Source organism: Accipiter gentilis, chromosome 19 (genome assembly GCF_929443795.1).
Source record: "Accipiter gentilis chromosome 19, bAccGen1.1, whole genome shotgun sequence".
Taxonomy (NCBI): domain Eukaryota; kingdom Metazoa; phylum Chordata; class Aves; order Accipitriformes; family Accipitridae; genus Astur; species Astur gentilis.
Window position 1 is genome coordinate 14,267,233 of NC_064898.1, and position 23,601 is coordinate 14,290,833.

The window sequence follows — 23,601 nt, forward strand, 5'->3', positions numbered from 1 at the left end:
TTTTTTGGTTGTTCTGGGTTTTTTTCTTCTTTTTTTCCAGATTTTCAGAAAAGCTATATTTGGACAAGTACACATCTGCTAATCTTCCCAATTATTGCTCAGGTTTTCATTTTTTGTTGGCTGCTGCCATTTCCTCTGTCATTGCTACCTTAGGTTGGCTTCTCTCACTTTCCAACTGGCAACATTTTTGGAGAAACTTGAGTTTGGAAGACTGAGCTCAATACCATAAGTAATATTTACTGGGAAAGCAGAAAAGAAGACAAAAGAAGGGGAGAGGAGTGAAGGATTTGAAACCACTGTTTTTCTTACCAATTTTTTTCTCTTCTGGGTTTCATTCCCAAGATATTAGAGGAAACAGAGTAACTGCTTTCTTTTGCTTAGGTTTAAGGTAATACCACTTAGGTATTTATGCAAATTCCAGTTTGTAAGCTAACAGCACATCTGATGTGCTTTAACTTTAAGCTAAGTATTGGTGTGAAAAGATAAATTATGTTAGAAGATTCCATTGCAGAAAAAGAAGCTAGAATAGCAAGATAATGGTTCATTTCTTCATGGGGTTTCAGTCTCATTTAAATTTGAAAAATTAATATTGGATGAGCTGGCTTATCCTCCATTTGGTTTCTCTTACTTCCCTAATCTGGGTATCAGATTTTATGGATCTGTAATAAGGACCTCATGCATTCCTTTAGTCTGTGTTTACCTTTACCACAACCTCCATAAGAACAGGGGAAAAAAGTTATTTGTACCTTCCTATAATACAATGAAATGTACTTCTGGTAGTAAATGACATGGGCTGAAGCAAAGGTTCAAGTGTACAGGTTTTAATATTACATGGAAGCACCCCAACAGACACCCTCAAATTGACAGCAAATTCTGCCAGCAGACAGTGGTTTAAATTCACAGCCCCAATAACCACAAATTTCCTTGAAGAATTCCATCATGGGAAGGTACACAAAGGTAGAGGCAACTCTGCCTGGTCTGTACTGCTCTTGTGCCAGAATCAAGGCATACTTAGAGCAGACAAAGTGAAGCAATTTCAGACTCAATAAACGAACATTCTTCCTATTTGATCCATAATTAATCTGGTAAGTAAACTCTTCAAGGGCTTAATCCAATGTTTTTTTATCAATTAGCACCAAGATCTTTCAGATTTTGAAGCAATTTCTACCTAACCCAGACTTTGAACTTTCAACTCTAATGAACTAAAAATAAAATAAAATTTAAAAAAATCCATCCAATTTCAAGGATGGTTTATCCTGACTTAGCACAGACATGTCCATAAGAAAAATAACTACTGCTGCGAGAGGTAGATCCTCCCAGGGAACACAACTTACAGGGTTAATTTTGTTTCCTGTAGCAATTCCCACCCTGAACTGTGAGGAAAGGTATTTTGCCAAATTTTTTCAGTTCTTGAAAATAAGTGCACTACCTTACAAAAATAAATCCTAATTTGCCAAACAAATCCATTATACATCAGGAAGGAAAAGTATGATAAGAGACAAAGAGAGACAGAGATGAAAAATGCCTGGTTCAAAACTTCTGGAAAGAAATTACACAAATGAGGAAGCAAGAAAAATGACAAAAATAAGACTTTTATACCCAAATTTATGCTTCAAGGACTACATATTGTTCTCCAAATATGATCACATCTTCCACTATATACTAGCAAGCAGAGAACTTTATCAGAGCACAGGTAGTGAAATCCATGTAACTAAAAGTAAACAAACAAACAAACCCCAAGGCTCTTCTCTACTTCATTTGAGTTAAAGCACTGTAAACTCAGAGTAAGTGTGGTATTATTTTGTCCTCTACATCATAATGTGGAGCATATTGGTTCTTTGCAGTATTAGGACAGAGAAATGGTAATAAGTGCTCCAAATTCCCCATGAAGACAAAACCAGCAATGAAACTACCACAGAGTCAGTAACAGTCTCCCTGCTTGACCTCCCCTGGTTTATGGCATTCAATCCCTGTATGTTTTTAGGGAGTGTTCCCCATGAACAGATGCTTTAAAACCCTTCCATTGCTGGCCATATACCAGGCACAAGCTTTTCCTCTGATCAGTCTTCTGGGCTCTGTCACACTATAAAGGCAAGACAAACCAGCACAAGAGGCCAGCAAGCTCCACGTTAAGAATGGAACCTCCTGTCTGAGCACAATACATGTGTGCCTCAAAAGTGCAGACTAATAAGCGAACTGTATAAGGCAACAAATCAAGATCTAAGCTTAATCAAAGTCCAAAGCTTTGCAAGATGTGTTTGCAAGTACAATATAATATGTATATACCATATTAGGCAACTGGAATTTTAACTCAAAAGTATTTCCTCTTGCAAAACTTAATGAGCAAATATAGCAAAGTATTTTATGAAGTTTTTTCCTCGACATATGTAAAGCATAAAACGTAGGGCTGCTATTAGAAGTAGAAATCCTTTTCCCTATTACAAAATTTTATTGAAACAAACCTTTGTCAGCATAACTGTCTAAATCCAGTTACAAACAGTATCATACTCAAAAATTCTTTGCTATAAAAAGTAGCTATTGTGTCACAAATATTCAAACAAATATAAGCCTTGTACAAAAGTTAAAACAATGCTTTGAGCCAAGACATTTACACTTTCCACTCCACTCCTTTTCAACAAAAGTCTACAAAAAAAGCTGCATGTTTATACACAAACTAAGACGACTTGCAAGAAAGTCAGGTTATCTAGAATTTCCAGATCCACCGTCAGCCCTTGTCAAATACAATACTTGGAGAGATAACCTTAAGACATGCAATGTTACACAATTTAAATAAATCCAATTACTTGACTTAATATCAGTAAATTGCCATGCCCTATTCATGAAGAACCTTACTAAGCAAATACAAGTAAAAAATTCTAACTGGATCAAACAAGGGCAAAACATTTCCCAGAGACCTGAAAGATTTTTTTAAAGTTTATAATGTCTGTCTATCCCACAGTATGTGAGTAAAAACAAAACCAAAACAAATCCACACCAAACAATTACTCAAATACCACCACCACACTTTTAACACTTTATTTAAAAAACAGCTGCAATTTATCTACCCTGTGTTAGTGGTCTACACCAATTATAAAAACAGCAAATATTTTGAAAATACATCATTCAATTTGGAAATATATCTTTCTGCAGCACGAATTCTTGAACACAACAATTTTTCAATACAACAGTATCAGAGCTGTGGTAGAATAAGCCCACTCTAGACTCTATTAGTCTATAGCACCTCTCCCCACATGTGGCATTCTGAAGTGACAGCAGAAACATTTTAAATCATCTAAGCAATTTCTTCCATTTTCTTAGGAACATGGGACTGAATGGATCTCCCAGGCAGCCACTTGCTCTCACAGGGCACTATATCAAAACCCTTCCACAAATTAGTAAATCACTTTTCTTGTCTCTCCCCTTTCTTCTACACTTCTGCAAAGAACTGGAGGCTTTTGGGACTAGCCACAACAAATCTTGTATTTTCACCATGTTCTCACAGAATAAAGAGATAACAGTTTTACACAAGTGGTCATTAAGAAATACTGCATCTCTATACTGCTACAAAATAGGGCTTAAGATTATTGTATCTGCCAAAGAGAAATCAGATTCTGTTTCCACCTGATGCACCCACATGCACAGCAGTCCTGGGGCAGAGCTCCATAGCTGCATAGCTCAGCAGGGTGTGAGGAACAATATTCAATACATTGTCTTTTTTCCAACAGGTATGAAGTGATCTTAAAGTTCTTCTGGAGACCTACTTTGAAACCCTAGCAGCTTGAATTGGTGTCCATTGAAACTAACAGCATAACTTCCTGTACTATAAAAGTCCATTTAATCCAATTAATCTTTACCTTAACCTTTAAATTAACCATTAACCTTTGACTTGAACAGATCAGACTTCTCCAGAGTTGACTGATATCCACAGCCTGTCAGAGGAAGAACAGCTTTAAAAACCCCAGAATAGTCAGAAATAGATAAGATGAAAGGTGGATTCTGGTTAAATCAGAGATTCTTTCAATCCTCTCCTTTCTTTTGCCCCTCCTCCTCCCCCCCATCCCACTAGAAAGAATTGCGGTATAAATTGACTATGAATACAAATCTTTCATTCTAAGAAAACAATTGGTACTTCATGCTCAAGTTTTTTGAGCAGCTGAATAACAAGACAACGTGGGAAATACCACTGGGCGACATATTAAGCTGCGAAAGTAATACTGAATCCTAGCATTCCATAAACAAAGGAGTTAGAAGTAATTATGACTACATTTCATGCTTGCCAATCCCCAATTCTTCAGAGGCACATCCGCACTTTAAATGAAGGGAAAAAAACCTGGTATTTCAATCTTTCCAGCTGTACAAACCTTATTTGTGTGTGGCTCTTTGTGGGTGCTGAAATAGGGGAAGTAAAAGGAAAAGCAATGTATTCAGAATGCAGCTGAGAATCATTAATACTGTTTTTCTGATTTGTAAAATTTAGTGCACTTATTACTTAATGATGAAACACTAATTAGGAAAAATATCACCAAATACTTCAACAAATGTTAGGCTTGCCATAATTGCTTTGTTGAATTTAGGCCTACAAAGAGATCAAGGATTTCCTGTGTTTAAAACTCTAATCTCTACTAAGGATTTTGATTTCAGAAATGACAAATCCTTCATCTTATTTGCTCAAACCTGAAGATGAGCATCTCAAAGATGAGTTGATCAAACCACTACCTGTTTTTGAAACCAAGTGCCCGTTGCTCAAGAGCTATACTAGCTTGACAACTCTAAAGTGTTATGCCTTTTTCTAGAAGTTTATTATATACAGCAACAGTACATACCAGTTATTTTCAAACCAACTCTGTAAGGCAATTCTCTTGTGCTCACACCATCTTCCCACAGGCATTCATACTTCCATTGGGATGCCCAACTCTAGAAATAACAACACTAACTGATGAAGGAGGGAGGAAGAGGTATGTTGAAGGCATGGAATGGGGACAATAAAGTAGAATGCATCTATGAGAGTCCAGAAGATCAAACTATTAATGAGGGACACGACATATACTTCATCTTGATCTGCGAGTGGCATGGACTTGTCTACTTGTCCTCTCAGCTGTTCAGATCAAATGTTGACTCATTTAATCTCCTTAGCAGAATGCACCAGGACAACCAAAGCTATTGGTGTACATTGCCTGCCTCAAGCTCCTTCTGTAAACAGCATAAGCTCCAAGGCAAGTGGCAGTCTGAGACACCACAGTTTGCAGTCCAACATAATAAAATGAACTAGCATGAATTTTAGACTCCCTTAGCACTGTAAACTGCAGTGACTCAGGACATCTACTTCACATCCAGCTACTCCCACCACAGAAGGGTAAGACAGACAGGAAGGGCAGCAACTGCATCAGCCACCCCGTTCTAATTTTTTTAATTTGAATATGCTCCTTAAGGTAACAGGGAATGGAGCATGCCAATTCTAACAACCTTCTGATATGTGTCTTGGTGAAGAAGAAAAAACAAGGCCTGTGTTGTTGATATTGTACCTTTTCCTCCTGCACAGATCAAGGCTTATTGCAACATTATTTTATTTCCTGCTTTGTCAGCCTCATTTGACCTTCCACAGCAAGGACAAGAGCTCTGGGCTTGACCAACAGCATGTCAACCTACTCTTTCTGGTGCAGATGCTGTTTTGAAGCCTCTATGGATCCTAGCACTAGCATAAAATCACTCATTTCTTGGAGTCAAGAAACAATAGCATTCCGGAAACAGGTGGCATTTGTTTAAATATGCAACATGGGATTAATAAAAAAAAATAATGGTAGGAAGAGATTTAACAGATTTTAAACAAATAGTTCAGGCATTTCACACCCTGATTGTGCTGAGTTCCTCCCATAATTTGTTACTGTTTAACTTCTGTAGATAAAAATAGTCCAACAGGAGTACCAAAGAACACTGCCCTGTGATTTAGATCTTACAAGTAGCTTATGCAAAGTTGCTTTGAAGGTCACCTAAAAAGTTAATCTTAAATATCATTCTTCCAACTGGAGGAAAAAGAGCTGGCAAATCTAGGCAGGTAATTACTGTAGAAAAACAGCATACAATCTTTCTATGCAAATTCACTCTCACTTGCAAATAGCTTTCTATACTAATTCAGGACTCAAACCTTCCCCACCCATCTAAAAAAAAACGGCTTTTGTAAATATGCTTGTCTCTAATGTGCTCCACAAGGTCAACAAACTCAAGCGCTACAAAACTTACTGGGATGATGCCTATGTTAAAAAAATCCACCCCAGAACTCTACCTTCAAGGTGGTGCCAAGATCCTCCTCTTTCCTTGGTTTGGATAAGGCAGTAGTAGACCTGAACTGCTGGGATTCATTTTAGACTTACTTAGTAATTCCACTCAGAAACCTGGTTACGAATGGGAATTCAGAGTAAACTAGGTAGAATATTAACCCTAAAAAGAACTTTCTTGAACATCAGAGGTAACCTCAAGTGATAAAGGAGATGACCTGTAACATATCCAAGTGATTCAGACTGTGGGTGGCTCAATGGCACTTATTAAATAATTCCAAAACAGCCAGGCAAATTCAAGAAGCCATTGCACACCACAAACAATAGAGATACAGTGGCTTGAAATCGTGATTAGCCTGACAGCTACCTTCTGAAGGTTCCTCATTACCCTCCAAGTGGCTCCCAAAGAGAGTCTCCTAACTTGGAGACTGCAATGTCCACAGATTGATTTGTCAAGATTTGCCTCCACACACTTTAGGTACGCATAAAGCTCCTACAAATTCTCCTCTTTTTTTTTTTTCTTTTCATTTTAATAGAACATTGCATGCACAGTTTGTACCATTTAAAAAATGGAATTTGGCACCTCTTAATGCCAATTAACTTTTTACATCTTTGTAAGAGATGGGGGGAGGGAAACTTCCTGATTTTTTCTCTTATTTGTGTAGTTTTATACACAAATTTCCCAAGACAGATCTATTTGCTGCTTTCAATGACAGGATGCTTGTCCTCTGACAGGCTCTCCAAGAGGGCAGAGCAGCTGCTAACTCAAAAGCATTGTGCATGTGGATGCCCAGTACAAGCAAAAAAGACGACTGACCTTCTAGCATTGTTGCTCAACTCAAACAAGAGAGCCTTAAGAACACAACAGTGGACTCTAACAAACAACTACTATTCAAGTTGTTTTGGGGGTTTTTTTTAAGTTTTTTCTCCCCACTACATTTTAGTTCTTTTTTTCAAAGTTCAACTTGAAACTAACTGCTGTATACAACATAACTGCCTGGTATGAGTTAACAGTTCTGTAGATGGTTAGTTGCTAGCAATTTTAATAATCCCATGAATGACCTGAGGTGTGAGTCAGCAAAGATCACATGAGCCACAACTGCTAGCAGCAAGATCAGAATTCAGTTCCCACAAGGAAAGATACTACCACATTTTAGAACTTTTGACCTATTCCTTATGGCTCAATTAATAATGATTTCATAGACCATCATAATCCTATTACATTCCTAAATCAAGCATTTGATGTTACCTGACACATGTCATAATATAATTCTCTTCAGGGCAAAAAAAAATTCAAAACCAGCAGTGACAGAGTGAAATACATACGCCTTCCAGTGCTTTTTCCTAAATAGCACACACTAATAAAAAACAGATACTAAAGTAAAATGCCAGAATATCAGAATGTATTTATTAGTCTTGGTTTCTTTTAATTCTGAAGAACATGGTCTTACACTGCTGATATTAAATCTCACTGATCTATAATTAGCCATAATACAAAATAGACAAGAACTGGTTAAAAAAACGAGACAGAATTCCATTGCGTTAAATAATAATGTTTATTATTTTCATCTGTATCAGCCACAATCCAGATAACACAAACAGAAGAGGAGCTAATATCCATGTTGTATTATCAATTAGTATGGTCCTTATGAAATATTATGGCCCTTGTGTTGCTGCAGATCACATGCTGCCACATGCACTTCAAAACAGAGGAAGAGACAACACTGGCAATTGTTGCTAGCTGTTTATTTTTTAATGAGAAAAGCTAGTAAAGCTGGGGAGCACTGTTTCCCAAACCCAATTTTCTGGCAAATATCTGAAAATCTGAAAAAGCTTTTTGTAGCATGAATCCTTTGATGTTCACAGTTTAAAAAAAAAATATGAATTTGTAGATGGTTTGAGGAACAAGCCACTCTGCTTATTTAAGAAAGTCAGGGGAATAGCTTACAACCCACGCACAAGATGTCTGACTCTAAACCGGGCATGTTATACCTGAAAGTGGCTACGTAGATAAATCTGGGTAACTTGCAACAACATGGAAAGATTACCTAAAATGCATTATACAGCTACAAAGAGACATGTAGATTTTTTGTCAAACACCACCACCACTTCTATGGAAGAATTAAACATTTTTAAATAAGAAGTAAGAAATCAAAAAAATTAGAAATGAAAGAGAGGTAATAAAAGCAAACAAAAAACCTAAATAAATCACTGGATTAAACAATAGATGGATTAAAATAAATATGAAGAACACCGTCATAATTCTGTTAATATTGAGTGTGTCATGGAGCTTAACTGAAACAACTTCTCATGTATTTTGTGTAATGAGCTTATTGGAATAGATAAGCTGTATAAAGCAAGCATCTAAAAAGGCACAGTTACGGGAAATGCAAGTAAAACTGAATGCTGTTATTAGAGCTCAGGTTGAAAAAAAAATTCTTAATTACTAAACAGAGACCTTCAACTCTAGTATTGCCGCCAAAAAAAAAAAAAAAAAGTTCATGGAGCTATCAACTCAGTTCCAAATACTCATTACTGGTAAGGAAGGAGAAAAAAAAAAAAAAAAGAGAAAAAAAAAAATCACTTATATTTCAATTTTGAAAAAAGTTGAAACTTTTTTTTTTATAAGAGAAATAATCACATCCTGACAGAAGATGCCTTATTCAGAGGGTGAATTTCAAATGCTAGGGTGGATTAGGGTGAATTTCCAGTCCTAATTGAAAGAGAAATGTATCTTAAAATCTTCAGAACGTAGTCCCTGTATTAAGCCCCTTTGTATACGGTGGTTTTGTACAAAACTTATCAAGTCAGAGTATCACTGCAGACTGAAGTAAAACTTCCCAGTGGCCTGCATAGTTGTAGATATTCTTAAAAAAAAAAAAAGAGGTGAAGGCAGAAGGAGGCACAGAGAGCAGGATTCATCTATACAAAGCCGTCTTTGATGATAAGCAAACATCTAGCTAGTTGGGGCATGTTAAAGATATGGATAAATTCTAGGTCACTGCTTTAGGGAGATCAAAAATTGAGCCTCCTTATAAAAGCACACAGTATCATTCAAGCTCTGTTAGACTTGAATTTGATTCCTGTCAGTTTACCTTTTACTCTTATAAGCTGCTTTGATGTACATGACAATCCATCAGGCAATGGGTGCTTTAGAAGCTAGAAATCCCTTCTTTGAAGCTCCAAGTGAAATAAATCAGCTGTCAAGCTTCATGAACTATGTTTTTTTCCTAAATAGTTTTAAATGCCTGTTTAATGTCCAAACAATAAAATGTCTTTTCTTTGCTATATTTAGGTTACCAGAAAAATGAAGCTGTGTTTGTCCTCAGTCACCTCTTTTTAAATGCAAAACCTTATGTCTTTAAAAAAAGTTATTGACCAAATCTAAGACATACAACTGAGATCCTGTAGATTTACTTTAAATACATAAAATATGTACAAGCTGACTTTAACAGCCAAGAAATAATATGTAGAATGCCAAAGAATGCATACACACCATTCATTTTTTGTCTCTTTCCAAGCTTGATACACCTGAAGAGTGTATGCAGTTTTATGTCTCACTCAGACATAAAGCAGCTCAGTGTCTTCACTCCCCTACGATATGTCAGTAAAATTAAACCTCCCCTGCCAAAGGTTAGTGGAAGACAGTGACCAAATACCAGCCATCTTTGTCGGCAGTCTCCTATCTATCACAGTGTTGTAGGGTGAGGATGAGGCAAACCTTGCCAGTGAGAGCAAGCAGCTCAGACCTTTTGTCCAATGATTAGTAACTCAGTCAGGAAAAGGGAAATATTGAAGTGACAGGAGAATTGAAAATAGGTTTTAGTAAGAGATATGTTTGGAAAAAACTAAATCTGAGTTTCCTCAGTGCACTACATAGATCTTTTTTAAAAAATACTGACAAGTCCTACGTTCCCTCTTGTACTGCCAAATTATTTATTTTTAGAAGCAACTATACTTTAACCACCATCTTCCTTCCTCTCAGATGTTTTGGGAGAGACACAGGGGCCATGTGGCATGTAAGACTCATGACACTGAATTTAGCCATTCTGAAGATGGAATATAATCCAAGTTTCTCACCAATAGGAGCTAGAGCACTCCAGCTGCTGCACTACTGCCCAAATGCATCACTGCAACTGCAGCAATGCCTTGCAGTAAAGAGTGGCTGAATTTCTGAATCTTGGAAATGTTTCCAGGATTAGTCTGCTGCGGGAAGAATATTTTGATGATGTTAAAGAGGCTTACATTCAAGACAAACTGAGCTGTTCAGTTTTGCAAATGCAGAAGTTCTGGGTGTGTGCTGAGGCAGAACATTAAGCAGCTAGTAAATTTTACTGGCAAAAGTTCAGACAGCTATATACTTAGGAATGCACAAGTTGTAAAGAACATATTCCTGTTTTTAGACCCTTAAATACTTCCTGTGTCTTACAAGGCACTTAAGTGGTTTTTGGAGACCTATGTTATTTCACAGGAAACTTGTGTACCTTTTAGTATCCCAGTGAAAACTGGCTACAAACTAAAAATAGCAGCAGAATTTAGAAGATTCACAGCTGACAAAGTACTGCCGAATACTTTCGTCTACAATGAACAAAGCTGTTACGAAGACATAGTTTTTTGACATGTATTTTTAGTCTTGCATGATTTCTACTTACTGACATTTTTCTATTCTTGTTACATGCTCCATTAAAATAAAAACAAAACTATGAACTGTCCCACTATATTTGTTATATCATATTAAATATATAAGAAACAATATAAAATGTTTCTGCAACCAGAGCACAGAACGTACTTACCAATATTAATTTCATCATCAGTTTCAGCATCTCCAATACACTCAAACTGGAAATCTTGTAAAGACTGTGAAAATTTTTGCACTGCTATGGATAAATCTAAAATTCAAGAAAAAGGGGGAAAAAAAAAAAAAAAAAAGAGAATTACTCCACTACAACTTCACTGGAGCATTTCTGCATCAAACATTTTTTCTGTTTTCAAAGTTCCCTTTCTAGTATCTTTTTTGGACAGTAACTTCATCCAAAAAACCCCAACACCATTTCAAAATCAAAGTACCTGAGACATTCCAGAAACCTCCGAAACACACTGATACCAGATTTCAAACGTTAATACAGGCATTATGTTAACAACTGAAGAACTGTTATACTTCTTGAAAAATAAGGAATTAGTTTAAGAAATAAATGTCTAGTGGTAAATTGCATATGCAAGTAGATCACTTGTTTAAAATACTGCAAGATTAGTTTGCAGATTAAAACAAAGCTTATGACAATTTCTTTCATAAACTTTATCAAAAGAATTACATTTTAACTACTCTAATACACCAAAACTTATATAGTGTTATGTAAAAGATTTGTAAAAAGAAATCAAAGGGAAAAAATTAAACCATTAATGCTTGCCAATCAACCTCATCAATAGGATTATGAGCACTATTTTCACTGAACTACACAGACTGGACCTTCAGACCAAAGAAATGTCAAAGCAATCCAAACTTCATAGCATAAAATTTCATTAGAATTGTACACACTCCAACAACAACAAAATCGTAAATACAAAATAGCAATGTAACCACGTAAATCCATTCTTTTCTTTTTTAGGTACTAGTGGCAAATGCAGAGATGAATGTGATACCGAATGAACTCGGTCTTTAAGTCAAGACTTAAAAACTCTACCAGTCCAGATGAGCCCAGAACACCAGCAACAATTCTCTGTGTCCTACAGGATGTATCTCTGGTATGTTTTTTAAAGCAAAGAAAATGGGCAGTTAAGGTTCTGGTATCTGCTACATCTAATCAAAAGTCACGGTAAGGATAAGTTATTGACAAAAGCCAAGTCATAAATTCTGTTTCAGAAGCATCATGTATGTGTCTCCATCCTTGGGGATGTTCAAAAGCCATCTGGACATGGTCCTGGGCAACTGGCTCTAGGTAGCCCTGCTTGAGCAGGGGAGTTGGATCAGATGACCTCCAGTGGTCCCTTCTAACCTCAGCCATTTTGTGATTCTGTGATTTTCTTAACCCTCTGTTATTGTAAAGCCATAAAGACTAATTTACCCAATGCTGGGCACAAAATTAGAAGGCTTACCTTTTTCCTGGCAGGAATAAAACCTAGCATATAAATACACAAATTGGCCTAATGTCCTAAACCAAGACACACACACACACAAAAAGATAAAAGTGTCATTTAAATTTGAACAATCTCCAACAGTAAGAACATTCCACTATCCTAAATGAAATAAGGGTTGAAAATCTTTCAAACACCTCCAAATAAGAATCCACACAGTAACATGACTGAAATTTGGATTGTTTTTAATTAAAGGAAACGACTATCAAGCAACAGAATCCCTACCAGGATTTTGCTCTACCCCTCTATTTTCTCAGTGCCTGCTGCTTTCACATTTTTAGATGCAGCTATAGAGTACATAAGTCCAACAAAAGAACAATAAGTCTTTAGACAATATAGACATGAACAGATTTTTTTATTGTATTAGTAAGGAATTCCATATGTTTATCTGATAAATAACTAGAGTGCAAAGAATTGGGTAAATAAACAAAGTCTGTATCTTTTTGATAAAAAACATGGAGAACAGGAAAGAATGCTCCCCAGAATTATTGCATTCTTGCTAAACATTTCCTACTGTGCTGTACACAACGGTTATACTATTAAATGTATTAAAAAATTAGATGCTAAACACAAAGTATTTCCTACTGTTTGTATAAATGAAAACAAAATAGATCTTTATAAGCTGAAGCACTCCGTTTTATGCAAATAAAGCATCTTTGATATTCAAGTAACTGATTGTTCTACAGCCGTTAGAAAGACCTAAACCTGAATTTGTTCACAGCAGGATGCTTTGAGTTTAAAGAGAAGAAACAGTTCCATTGTTGGCTCTTCCACCAAGTTACTACACTGAGTCCTAAACCTTTCTATGAAATTGCTGCATACCAACTGATGCCAAAAGGAATAATATGGTCTTAAGGTGATTGAATGAAAAGGATTCTATATTGCAAGTACACTGAAATGTAAAAATTAACTATCACTATTAGGAATGCAGATTTACTTCCTCTGGACAATCTAATAGCTGCCCACGATGACCAGCATCTATGTGAACACAAAAGGAAATGAGGGAGCATGGACTCTGCCCTATCACACTTCCACACATCCAGGGCTCAGTGGAACAAATGTCAAGGGAAAGGAAAACAAATGATAAAAATATCCAAGGTGGAGTCTCCATTTTATATCCTGGATTAGTCATACATAGATGCCGATCTCTCTTTCACTGTGTCAGCAAATCAAGACAGTGTTAATGCTTACATGTTTTGAACCTGAAGGCGATGTGTTTAACCTAACTCTGCAACAGTAGGTCTGAAGAATGTAATAAGAATTACACAGCTCATTAGATAACTTGATAAAATCATCCAGAATGATACCATTTGGAGATTTCTGCCTCTATATGAGACCTATTCTAATAGCTTGAAAGTACTAAAAGATACCGTATTAAGGTTAAAGCTATTCATGTAGCAAGGAATAAAATGGAAGTTCCAGGGTCAGATATTTCCTGTGACACTAATTTACAGGTTCTGTACAAAGTTAATTTTACCTGAAAATATAAAAAAAAATATTACTCTACAGAATTCGAGCTTACTTGGAGAGCTTCCTAGAGATTGTAATAAGAGTTACTCTGTAAGAACTCAAAGCTCAATATTGCAGTTGAACCACCAACATTGGACCAAGCGATGCAATTAGTTGTATTTATCAATTTTTTTCTTAGGAACATCATCACTTTACTCGATTACAAAATTCACCTAGTCACAGAAAGGACCAGCTGTGCAATAAGCAGGGCTCTTTTAAGAGACATGAAGATTTAAAACTGAATTAAATCAGATTTAAGAACAACTGCCTCTTGAATCAAGAAGAGGCAAATGAAGATGAGGCTACCATCTTATCTTGTCTGGAAAAAAACAACAACAACAACAAAAAACAAACAGAAAAGAGCAGAGAGATGGAGCAGAGACCTTGTCCAGCTTTACAAGATGTCATTTATCACTGTATATCCCAGAGTCTTAATGTCACTGAGAGCCCTCAATACATCCTGCTCCTTCCAGATGTAGGAAGGTAAATCACCACACCAATCACCTGCAAGCTATATGGCATTAAAAGACTTGTTCTTACCCAGCTTCTAACATGTACATCTAGATAGTCATAGCCCACTCTTTTCGTGGAGTCCACATGAACTAGAATATTTTACTTAGCCCAGGACAGAAATTCTCTTTCGAGCAGAGTCAACTGATCTCCTAAGTTACTATAAAAACCTTACCAGCTTTATTGACTGACAGCACAAGTCTATCACCCAGGGAAGAATGGCTGCTCAAAAGTCTCAATGATACCATAAATGTTGTTGCCCCTGCTCTTCTGAAGGCACTTAAATAGAGTAATCTCTCTGAGTGCCAGTGAAAGAGTGAAAATGCACCCTGTTATCCCTCAGTTCCCACAGGACTGAATTTCTAACCATCAATTCTTTTAACATTTATTTTCCGACAGTACTAACCTGCACTGTTTGTTCCCTGTTTTCCCCAATTCTGAAGGAGGATTCAGTTTGGTCTTGCAGTGAGGTGTGTAGTCAAGAGAAGCCACCTACATGCTATTTATGGTCAGTGGAAGGAGATAACGGAGACAGAGTTGCCTGTTTTAGTAAGGGCTGAAGTAACTCAACTGGCCAGCAAGATTTTTTTTTGTGGAGCTCTGGCAGAGGAAGTACTAAAAGAAGCATGCTACAATGTGACCAGAAACAATAAAAGGATAATTGCAGCTTAACTACAAGAAAGTAATAACACCAGTATTAAATATGGATACATATAATACCAACCATCAGTATCATAATGTTAATGAAAGAATAATAAAAGCCATCATCCATTCAGGAAAGTCACAGAGGAATCAGGAAACATTTTCTTTTGTACGTTTTCCTGAAGTTCTGTATTTTTGATCAATCTACTTAACACATACTTACTCAATAAAAATATGGAAAAAACCCTCTGTGTTATCCTACAAGTCAGGTTTATTTAAGATTCACTTTGTTTCAAATTGCCAGAAAGGAGGATTTAATTTGAACTGTAATATATTAACTTATTTTAGGCTTCAGATAAGGCCTTATGTGCTGGATATACGATGATAAAACTATGATGCAGTCCCTTTGTATTACTAGAATTGTTCTTCAACTTTCTTGTCCTAGATTTGTTAAATGGATCATAAAATAAGTTCTTATATAGAGCCTTGAGGAGGAAGGGAGAACAATACATTGCAACAAAGTGATGAAATGATGGATGCAATTACCTGAAGGATGAAAGAACGAGTCTATTAGTTTTGGCACAGCCCTTCACAACAAGGATCAAGTTCTACAGATAATACAGATAAGGAAACTTGACAAGATTGCTACAAGTTGGTAAGCACAAAGAATTTTTTTGGTTGGGGTGGGAAGGTTGTTTGGTTTTGCCAATCTGATGGCTAGAAGAACAGAAGAAAGCCCTAGCTTTTGACAGCAGTCAAACAAGCTCCAAAAGCAGAAACTTTATGCATTTACAAAGCACCTATATCCCTACCCTAGTAACAGCCTGCAAAAAACTGATCTCAGCAAATACATCAAAGCTAAAGTCTTTCCACTTGTTTACTTACAAAGATTACTTCATTAGCAAATGGAGATCCAATAACCAACACTCTTCCTGACTGATGTCAATCATCCTGGAAAAGTTTGGTATCATTCACTAGGTTAATAAAGAAAATCAGCAGTTGAAACCTAGTGAGAAGATTAAACATGCCTAAATGAACTCCTGAGCGCCAGCTGGAATGCAGTAAATGGGACTTCAAACAACAGGCGCTGTGGCTAAAATAATAACAGCAACATATCTGGTGATCTGACACAAAGCTAGTTATTACCGTATGGCTTCAAAGACGGCAAAGGGGCAATGGCGGAGCTGGCAGGATATTAGAGGCAATTCTTCACTCAACTGAATTTCAGGATAGTTGAAGACTGGAAAGGAGATGACATACAGTCACGTTCAATGTTTCAAGCCTTTGGGCTGTTTGATTCCACTACCAGATATGACTAGATGAGTTGCAGTGCGATCCTTGATGAGCTATCTCATTTGGTCGCACAATGACATATAAGTTTATTAAAACCAAAGCTACTCAACAAAACCGAGCATTAAGGAGCTGTAATATCTGAATAAAACACAGCAGAAACTGAACAATATTGCTAGAGTACTTGACAAAAAGGGAATGCTAAAATGCAGAGAACCATTTACCTAGTCCATTGACTTCTACTCCTCCATACCTGAAGATGAGTCACTGTTGTGGGTTGGTGGTGGTTTTTTTTTTTAATTGCTTTGCAAATAAATTTATTTTCTTGATTTATTTCATAAGCAACTCTCATCCTATAAACAATTTTTCTGGCTAAGTTATCTAAACACCTGAAAAAGTAGTTTTATAAACGGAGACATTTTTATTGTGAAACGGCAGCTATAAGTGTGATTTGCAGCATTCTTACTGCACCAAATGACAGAAGCAAGGAAACATTTAAAAATTCATACAAGTGAAAAAAGGCCTTTAAGTATTACAAATACAAATCTATTAAACATTATTTATCCAGAAAAATACGTGCGAGATACACATCTCCTTAAATACTTCATGACACACTGCTTTACTGTGAAGATGAACCAGGAACTGCCTTGGTTTTGTTATTTTCTACAAGAATGAGCTTCATGGAGGCAAGCTATATCAACAGCCAGAAATAAGCTGGAGGAACAAGAATACCCCACTGAGAAGCACTGAACTTCAACAGCTTCTGTGTTTGCTACAGTCAATTTGATTGTAACTAGAACATGTCACAGTGGGACATCTTTTTCCACATCATAGACCGTAAACACAGCAGCTGGCAGTACAATTATATTTAGGCAGTATGAATGATTAAACAGTTGAAAGCAGTGATCATACAAGATTGTGTATATCACTACTATATTTCAAATTTCTTCCTGGCGTAAGGGCTTTCTCATTAAAAACCCCAGCTTCACAGTTGTTGGTCTTAATTCAGGAAACAGCACCAAAATGCATTTTCTTCACAATTTTCACCTCTTTCCACTCTTCATCGCTCACCACTGCTTTAAAATGAAAAATAAATGAAAATCAACAGCCGTAGGTAACTGTCACATACTGAAAATCTTACAATTTCATAACGTATGTGATATCAGGTCAGCATAAACAAGGGACCTGTAAAGGACTTACAAATTAGCCCAAAGCAGCAATGCTGAGCATGGATGGGGCTGTTGGCACATATCTCCGTACTGCAGTTAATTCCCTCAACTGTACATGAAAAGAATTCTGGGGTTTGCTGCCAGAACAGGTAACCCTAGCTTAATAAAAAGATCACCACCATAACACATGCCCATATCACCTGTAGTCAGACAGCAATTTAAAATGTATGTTAACATGCCTTTTAAACACACACACAAAGTTGTATAATCAGCTGATACAGCTTCTGCCATCTTCAGTTTCAAGTAGCTTTCAATACTAGACTCTTTCCTACCACACATGGTTCACAGCCTAAACCATTGCATGGAATATCGTCCATGGCACTTCTATTTTTAGAAGCCTATTTGATGAAATTATTTGCATACACACACACTTGTTATTTATTTCTTGGCTGAATTAATTTGTGGATCAAATTAACTTTTCTGATTGTCATAGGAAAAAAACAGAAGACAGAAAAAGAAAGAAAAAACAAAACTCTCTCCTCTTATGAGTTATCACATTTTTTCCGAATTTCTGCAGAAGAATTTAATTTGGCAAAACACAGGACAAGCTGGCACAGAGGAGAGGCTATCTGCAGGGGCAGATGCCGCTAATGCTGGCCACTTCCCATAATGCCTTCTAAAGAAGCCACAAGAAAAGACCACAAGGGAATACAGAATCCAGTGCCCAGTGCCAAAGATTTTGCAGCACAAGGGCCATTGCTCTGTATTGACACAGTCTTTCATTGTTGCTATCAATGAACTCTTTATCCCCTTTATTTGCTAGCTTCATTGGTGTATATTCTTTGCCAGTTTGATATTCATGGAACAATAATAAGCAACTAAATTAAACAACTCCTTACCCCAACAATCCCACATTACTTTTCCACCTAAGGTTCAGTGTTTTTCTCTTCATTGTAGGGAAGATAATTTCTTTCTCATAATGTCCAGGGAAAGGACATCAGCAGAATATGTCAACATGTAGCCCATGCATTGCTGCATTCCTCTGGGGTTAAATAAGGCACTATAGCAGTTTGAAATTTTTCAGTGTCTTTTTCTTACTCATGAATATTTCTGTGAGAAAAGCACACAACTTACTTTCTCATTCTAGTAAGCACTGAGAAATCCCCTTGATCAAATGCAACAAAATCCCCACTTTCTTCACATTATGATGCAAGAGCTGCTGAAAATTCCGTATCTTCTACAAACTTCATAGCTATTCATAGCAACACCTTAAGTCCCAACTTCCTTATGTTAGAAACTTGTACAGTACTTTGGATCTTAGTATTTATGGTTAAGCACTAAATCCAACACATTCTTGAAGACGACACCCCAAGAACAGAACATTTATGTTTAATGAGAGGGGGATTTTTTTAGGCCATATTTGCATGCTTACTTGATAAAATCATACTTGAGCTTCCCAGAAACATAAATGTTGAACCCAATGTTGTACAGTCGAAAGACAATGTTGGTAATACTCCATCCCTCTTTTCAGTATTCCTCTCCTTACCCCAACTTACTCCATCTGTAGATGTGGAAACCTAATCTTATTCACATAGTTAGAAGAACAGAAGGAAGTAAATTTTAGTTTAGTATGCAAAAGCTGTAAAGTCTATACAATGACTAACTCGCTTTGACTTTGCATAGTTATAATACATGAAAGAATGAAAATGCAACTAAAAATGTATGCCCTATAACCATCAATGTGGAGGACACCATACAGTACGTACTGAACATCTCCTTCTCTGAAGTTAAGGCACATATATAACTTCATAGTTCTTTGCCATATTAAGTGGTGTCATTTTATCTTGTTTCAATACTCCCACATTCTTGTATTTTATTTCTCATTACCTCATTGCTACAAAATCCTTTATTTCTCAATATTTTAGTTTATAAGACTGCTCAACAATACTGCTGCATTTGATCAGAAAACAAACTGAGTATGCATGGAATTACTAGGGTCTAAGCCTTCCAATCACCAAACCATAGTGACACAATTAATGCAACAATAAAACCTTTACAAGTGAGTAATCACACGGTTAAAAGCAGAACAGAAAATGCTACCAACTGCAGTTCTTTGAATATTTTCCACAAATATGGCTAAAATTTTCAGGAAGCATTTAGTTTCCTTTCACTTTTGAAATTATAAAGATTGACTGAAGGGTATAACTAAGTACTATTTCTAGCATATTATTATATTTTTCTAAATTACACTCAACCAAAACATTTCTATACACAATGCCAGTTTTGCAAATATGCTTATTTTCATTCAGTAAGCTTTTTGGCTAAGATCCACAGTAAGGATTCCAATATTTCCAATACTGGAATATTCCAATATTTCTTCTCTGCTAGAAAAGAATAAATCTTTGAGAACAAGCACATTTCCCTGCTTTTTTCCATTCTCAAATAATTGAAACTCAGTACTCACTCATCCACACTCTTCCAATATTTTCTTTGTGTCCATTGATAAAACTATTCCACAGTTATGTATCAGGAAGATCTCAACTCTTTAGCCTAACTTTTTAACCACTCAATAAAGCACATGAAACATCCCTGAGAAGCAGCTAAGATTATATCTGGTAAAACATACAGTAAACAATCACTCCTTACCCTTCTCATCTTTTCTTGTTTTAAGATTTATCTGACATTCAACTTCAGTTGAGGGCTGTATACCCCATTCTTTTCCTAATCCTACTGCCTTTCAGTACATTTTACTACACTTTCCAGAGAGATGCAGTTTGCTGGTCTCCAGCTTACTATGTACACCAAAAGAGTCTGGGTCATGGTGGCACACAAGATGTTGTAGCTGAGCCACATGATGAATGTTTTGTTCATGTAGTCTTTGTCACACAGTAAGTCTCACACTACAAAAAGATATTAACATTAATACTAGTGAGAGCCTTGTGCAACATCTCAAGTTGGTTTTAACTCAAGGCTGCTCTAAAATCTCAGATGTTAGTACAACCTCTTTCAGGTGCCTGTAGTACTAATGTAGATGGCACACCAAGGTATACAATTCAAGCACACACAGCCACGTGGAACTGTTTGGCCAACATTAAACACTACATACATGCCAGTTTTCCTCCCTTTTTCAAATACTATTATTTTCGGGTTTGTTTCAACAGTCATTTGAATGAAAACCAACTTAAAGCAGCAGCCTTAGCGTAAGACTACGTAGAAATCCTAAAGGACTGGAAAAAGCTAGAATTTTAACTTTTCTCCCCCACACTTTTTTTTTTTTGTTAGTTTGTCTATATCTTCTTCTTCTGTATCATTTTACTTTAACTTCTGCATAGCTTTCTGCCACTCCATTATCCATCCTACGTTCCTAAACTTTCTTCCTTGCAAATTTGCTTTGACCCTCAACATAATTTCTTTTGCTCCTTCTGGGGGTTTTAAATGCTCTTTCATGATCTTCCACATTCTTCCCCCACCTATGGATGTTTATTTCCCAGAACAGTGTCAGCCTTTTCCAAGGAGCTGGGTCCACAGCCCAGTCTCTTTCATTGAAAGAGGTTTATCAGGCTTGCTGCATCATTTCTCACTCCTCCTGGCACATCCCAGAGAGCAAGCAGTGAGCAGGCAGAGAAGCACCACAAAAAAAGGACAGAGAAACTAATAGCAGATGCTGCCAGAGGTTGAAAAAGCAGAGAGTGGCTTCCTGTCTGGCAACCAAAGAATTGCCAGAAAAAACATGGGAATTCCCAGATTTCTAGTGCAACAGAAGGTATTGGTGCATCGGACAGTCTTTTAGTGGTATTTTAAAATACAGTTCTCTCTGTCTGTTCTTAATCTTACAATGCATCCAGAGAAATTGTAAAAATGCATGTGCCTACTTACAGACAGTGAAACACAAAGCAATATATAATAGTATAATTTCACAATATAATTCAAGCCTATGTTGCAATGCATTCATTAAGGAGCCACAGTTCTGACTATTTGGACAAGATTAATTCTGCCAGTTCTGTGCTGCATATGCGTATGTGCAGAATGAGATGCCATTTCCCCACTACTGCCCCTACCCAAATACATATTCAGGGAAAAAAAAGTAAAAAATAGGGTTAGTCAGTTCTGGTATGAATAGGGAGCTATTAAGAAACCACTTCCAGGAAAACGAAGAATAGATCATTGCCACAATTATTATGCAGATCTTTAGCTGTAAAAATTTCTGCAATATATCTTTAAATGCTTTTATGTGCCATGATTTTTACATTAAGTAGATTCCCCTATTCTGCGAAGAGAGCTGCTCAAAGGAGGATCGGTCACATTGGCCTGTGCTGGACAGCGGGGGAGGGATGAAAGGAATGAAAGCAGTTATCAAAGCATTTGTAAGTAGTGAGCTCTTGGAACAACATTAGAGTTGAGGGTCATGGGAAACAGAAGCTTTGCTCACCCTTCTTCCTGGCAAAGTTTTCTTCACTTGGGCAACAAAGTAAAATGTTTTGTAAGAACAGAAGGAGGAGGAGAGGGAAAAAAATTAAAATGTGTATATTTAGCTCATTAAAAAAAAAAATACTACCACTTTGCTTTAAAGGAAATGAAACACTTTCTATATGAAATTTTTCCAGGCTCTTAGAGCTCAGGAATACAACACTTGATTAGATTCCTTTGATCAGAAACTAGTATCACAGTCACATGAACTTCGGTATTGCACATAACAGGGTTGTGTGGGGTTTTTTTCCTAACACAGACACACACACACACAAACAGATGTAAGTAACATTTGTTTAGAGTCAGATATGCATTTCCAGACACAGAGGACAGAACTGAGACCCCAGATTGAGCAGGATTCTGTCCAGTGACGTGAAATGGCACTAAATGTCTTTACCAAATTTGGCCTAAAGGAGTTTCTTGCACTCAGTCTACCATAGACCAATTCACCACATAGCTGCTTCTCACTACTTAGGGAGAATGGATGCCAAACACATCAGTTTCATATAGCAAACAAGCTTATTATGCTAGTTAAACCCTCTTCTACCTTTAAAATATGAAAAGAATTCAGAAAATGCAGAAATGAGAGCCATGAAAGCACTTAAAAGCCTTAAAGATACATACATTTTTGAGGGTTTAAATTAAATCATTTGCAGTATCCCAAACTCAAAAATCTGTTACCAAAATACCTACATTTTAATAATGGGAGAAAAAAACCAGCCAAACAAAATATGCTTCATTAAATAATGAAATGCACAACTACAAATCTGTTTTACCAGGTGAGCTCCTGTTTGTACAGCTCAGGAAACAAGCATTCCCAAGGAGTTTGGAGTTAACTCCAATTTGCATGTGACTATTTACTTAACAGTTCTGAGACAGTTTTTGTATCCTACATACTTTCCAGGTTTATTACATTCAGCCAGAGAGGGAAAGAAATACAGCCTGTAAAAAACAGTAATCATATGAAGTTTCTCTATATGTATAAAACTATTTCAAAGAACAGGCTGTTCATATTTTACTGGAAAGAGAGAAACATCCCTCACATTCATTTCATTGGACTCTTAATTAACTTCTCAGACAAAAATAAGGAACTTTAATGATCTTCTGCTGAAGTCTGCCTAGTTTTTCTTAAGTAAAATGCCTTCTAAGAAGGACCAAATAGGCTTCTACATATTTCATCTACTGGTTTTTTTCAACTTTTAAGTCTCTGGCACTTTGTTCTACTTTCCTGTCACAAAAAGATTTAGGAACATATGACAACATCCTCTTGTTATCTTCCCGGCAGAGTGATATCCTTTAATTAATAATCTTACCATCCATTAGTACTAGTAGTGTTTATATTATGGCATGTATAATGAGTTCTGAACTAACTATTATCACTCATGAATGAGACCTTGTCATTAAAACAGATGAAAAATAACTGGGTTGTTTTATTACTCTACACTCAGGCCCTGTCAAGAAACAAATTAAATATTAGTAATTATTTGAAATTGGGGAAAAAGGAACATAAACATCATTAACACCATTCCACCAACCCATGAGAGACCTGTATTTAAACATTATGTTCAGATTTTGTCTTACCTGGGTAAGGTACAGGGAAATGAGGCAAA

At 36.5% G+C, this 23,601-nt stretch overlaps 1 protein-coding gene across 2 annotated transcripts in view; it reads right to left on the reverse strand.

Moving 5' to 3' along the window:
• The window catches only part of ARHGAP42 (Rho GTPase activating protein 42), a 165,014-nt gene that overhangs the window by 114,879 nt on the left and 26,534 nt on the right, over window positions 1-23,601 (reverse strand). For both annotated transcript variants that reach the window (XM_049823141.1, XM_049823140.1), the window contains exon 2: window positions 11,066-11,161. In XM_049823141.1, the coding sequence (XP_049679098.1) occupies window positions 11,066-11,161 (96 nt within the window). The remainder of the gene's footprint in view (window positions 1-11,065; window positions 11,162-23,601) is intronic.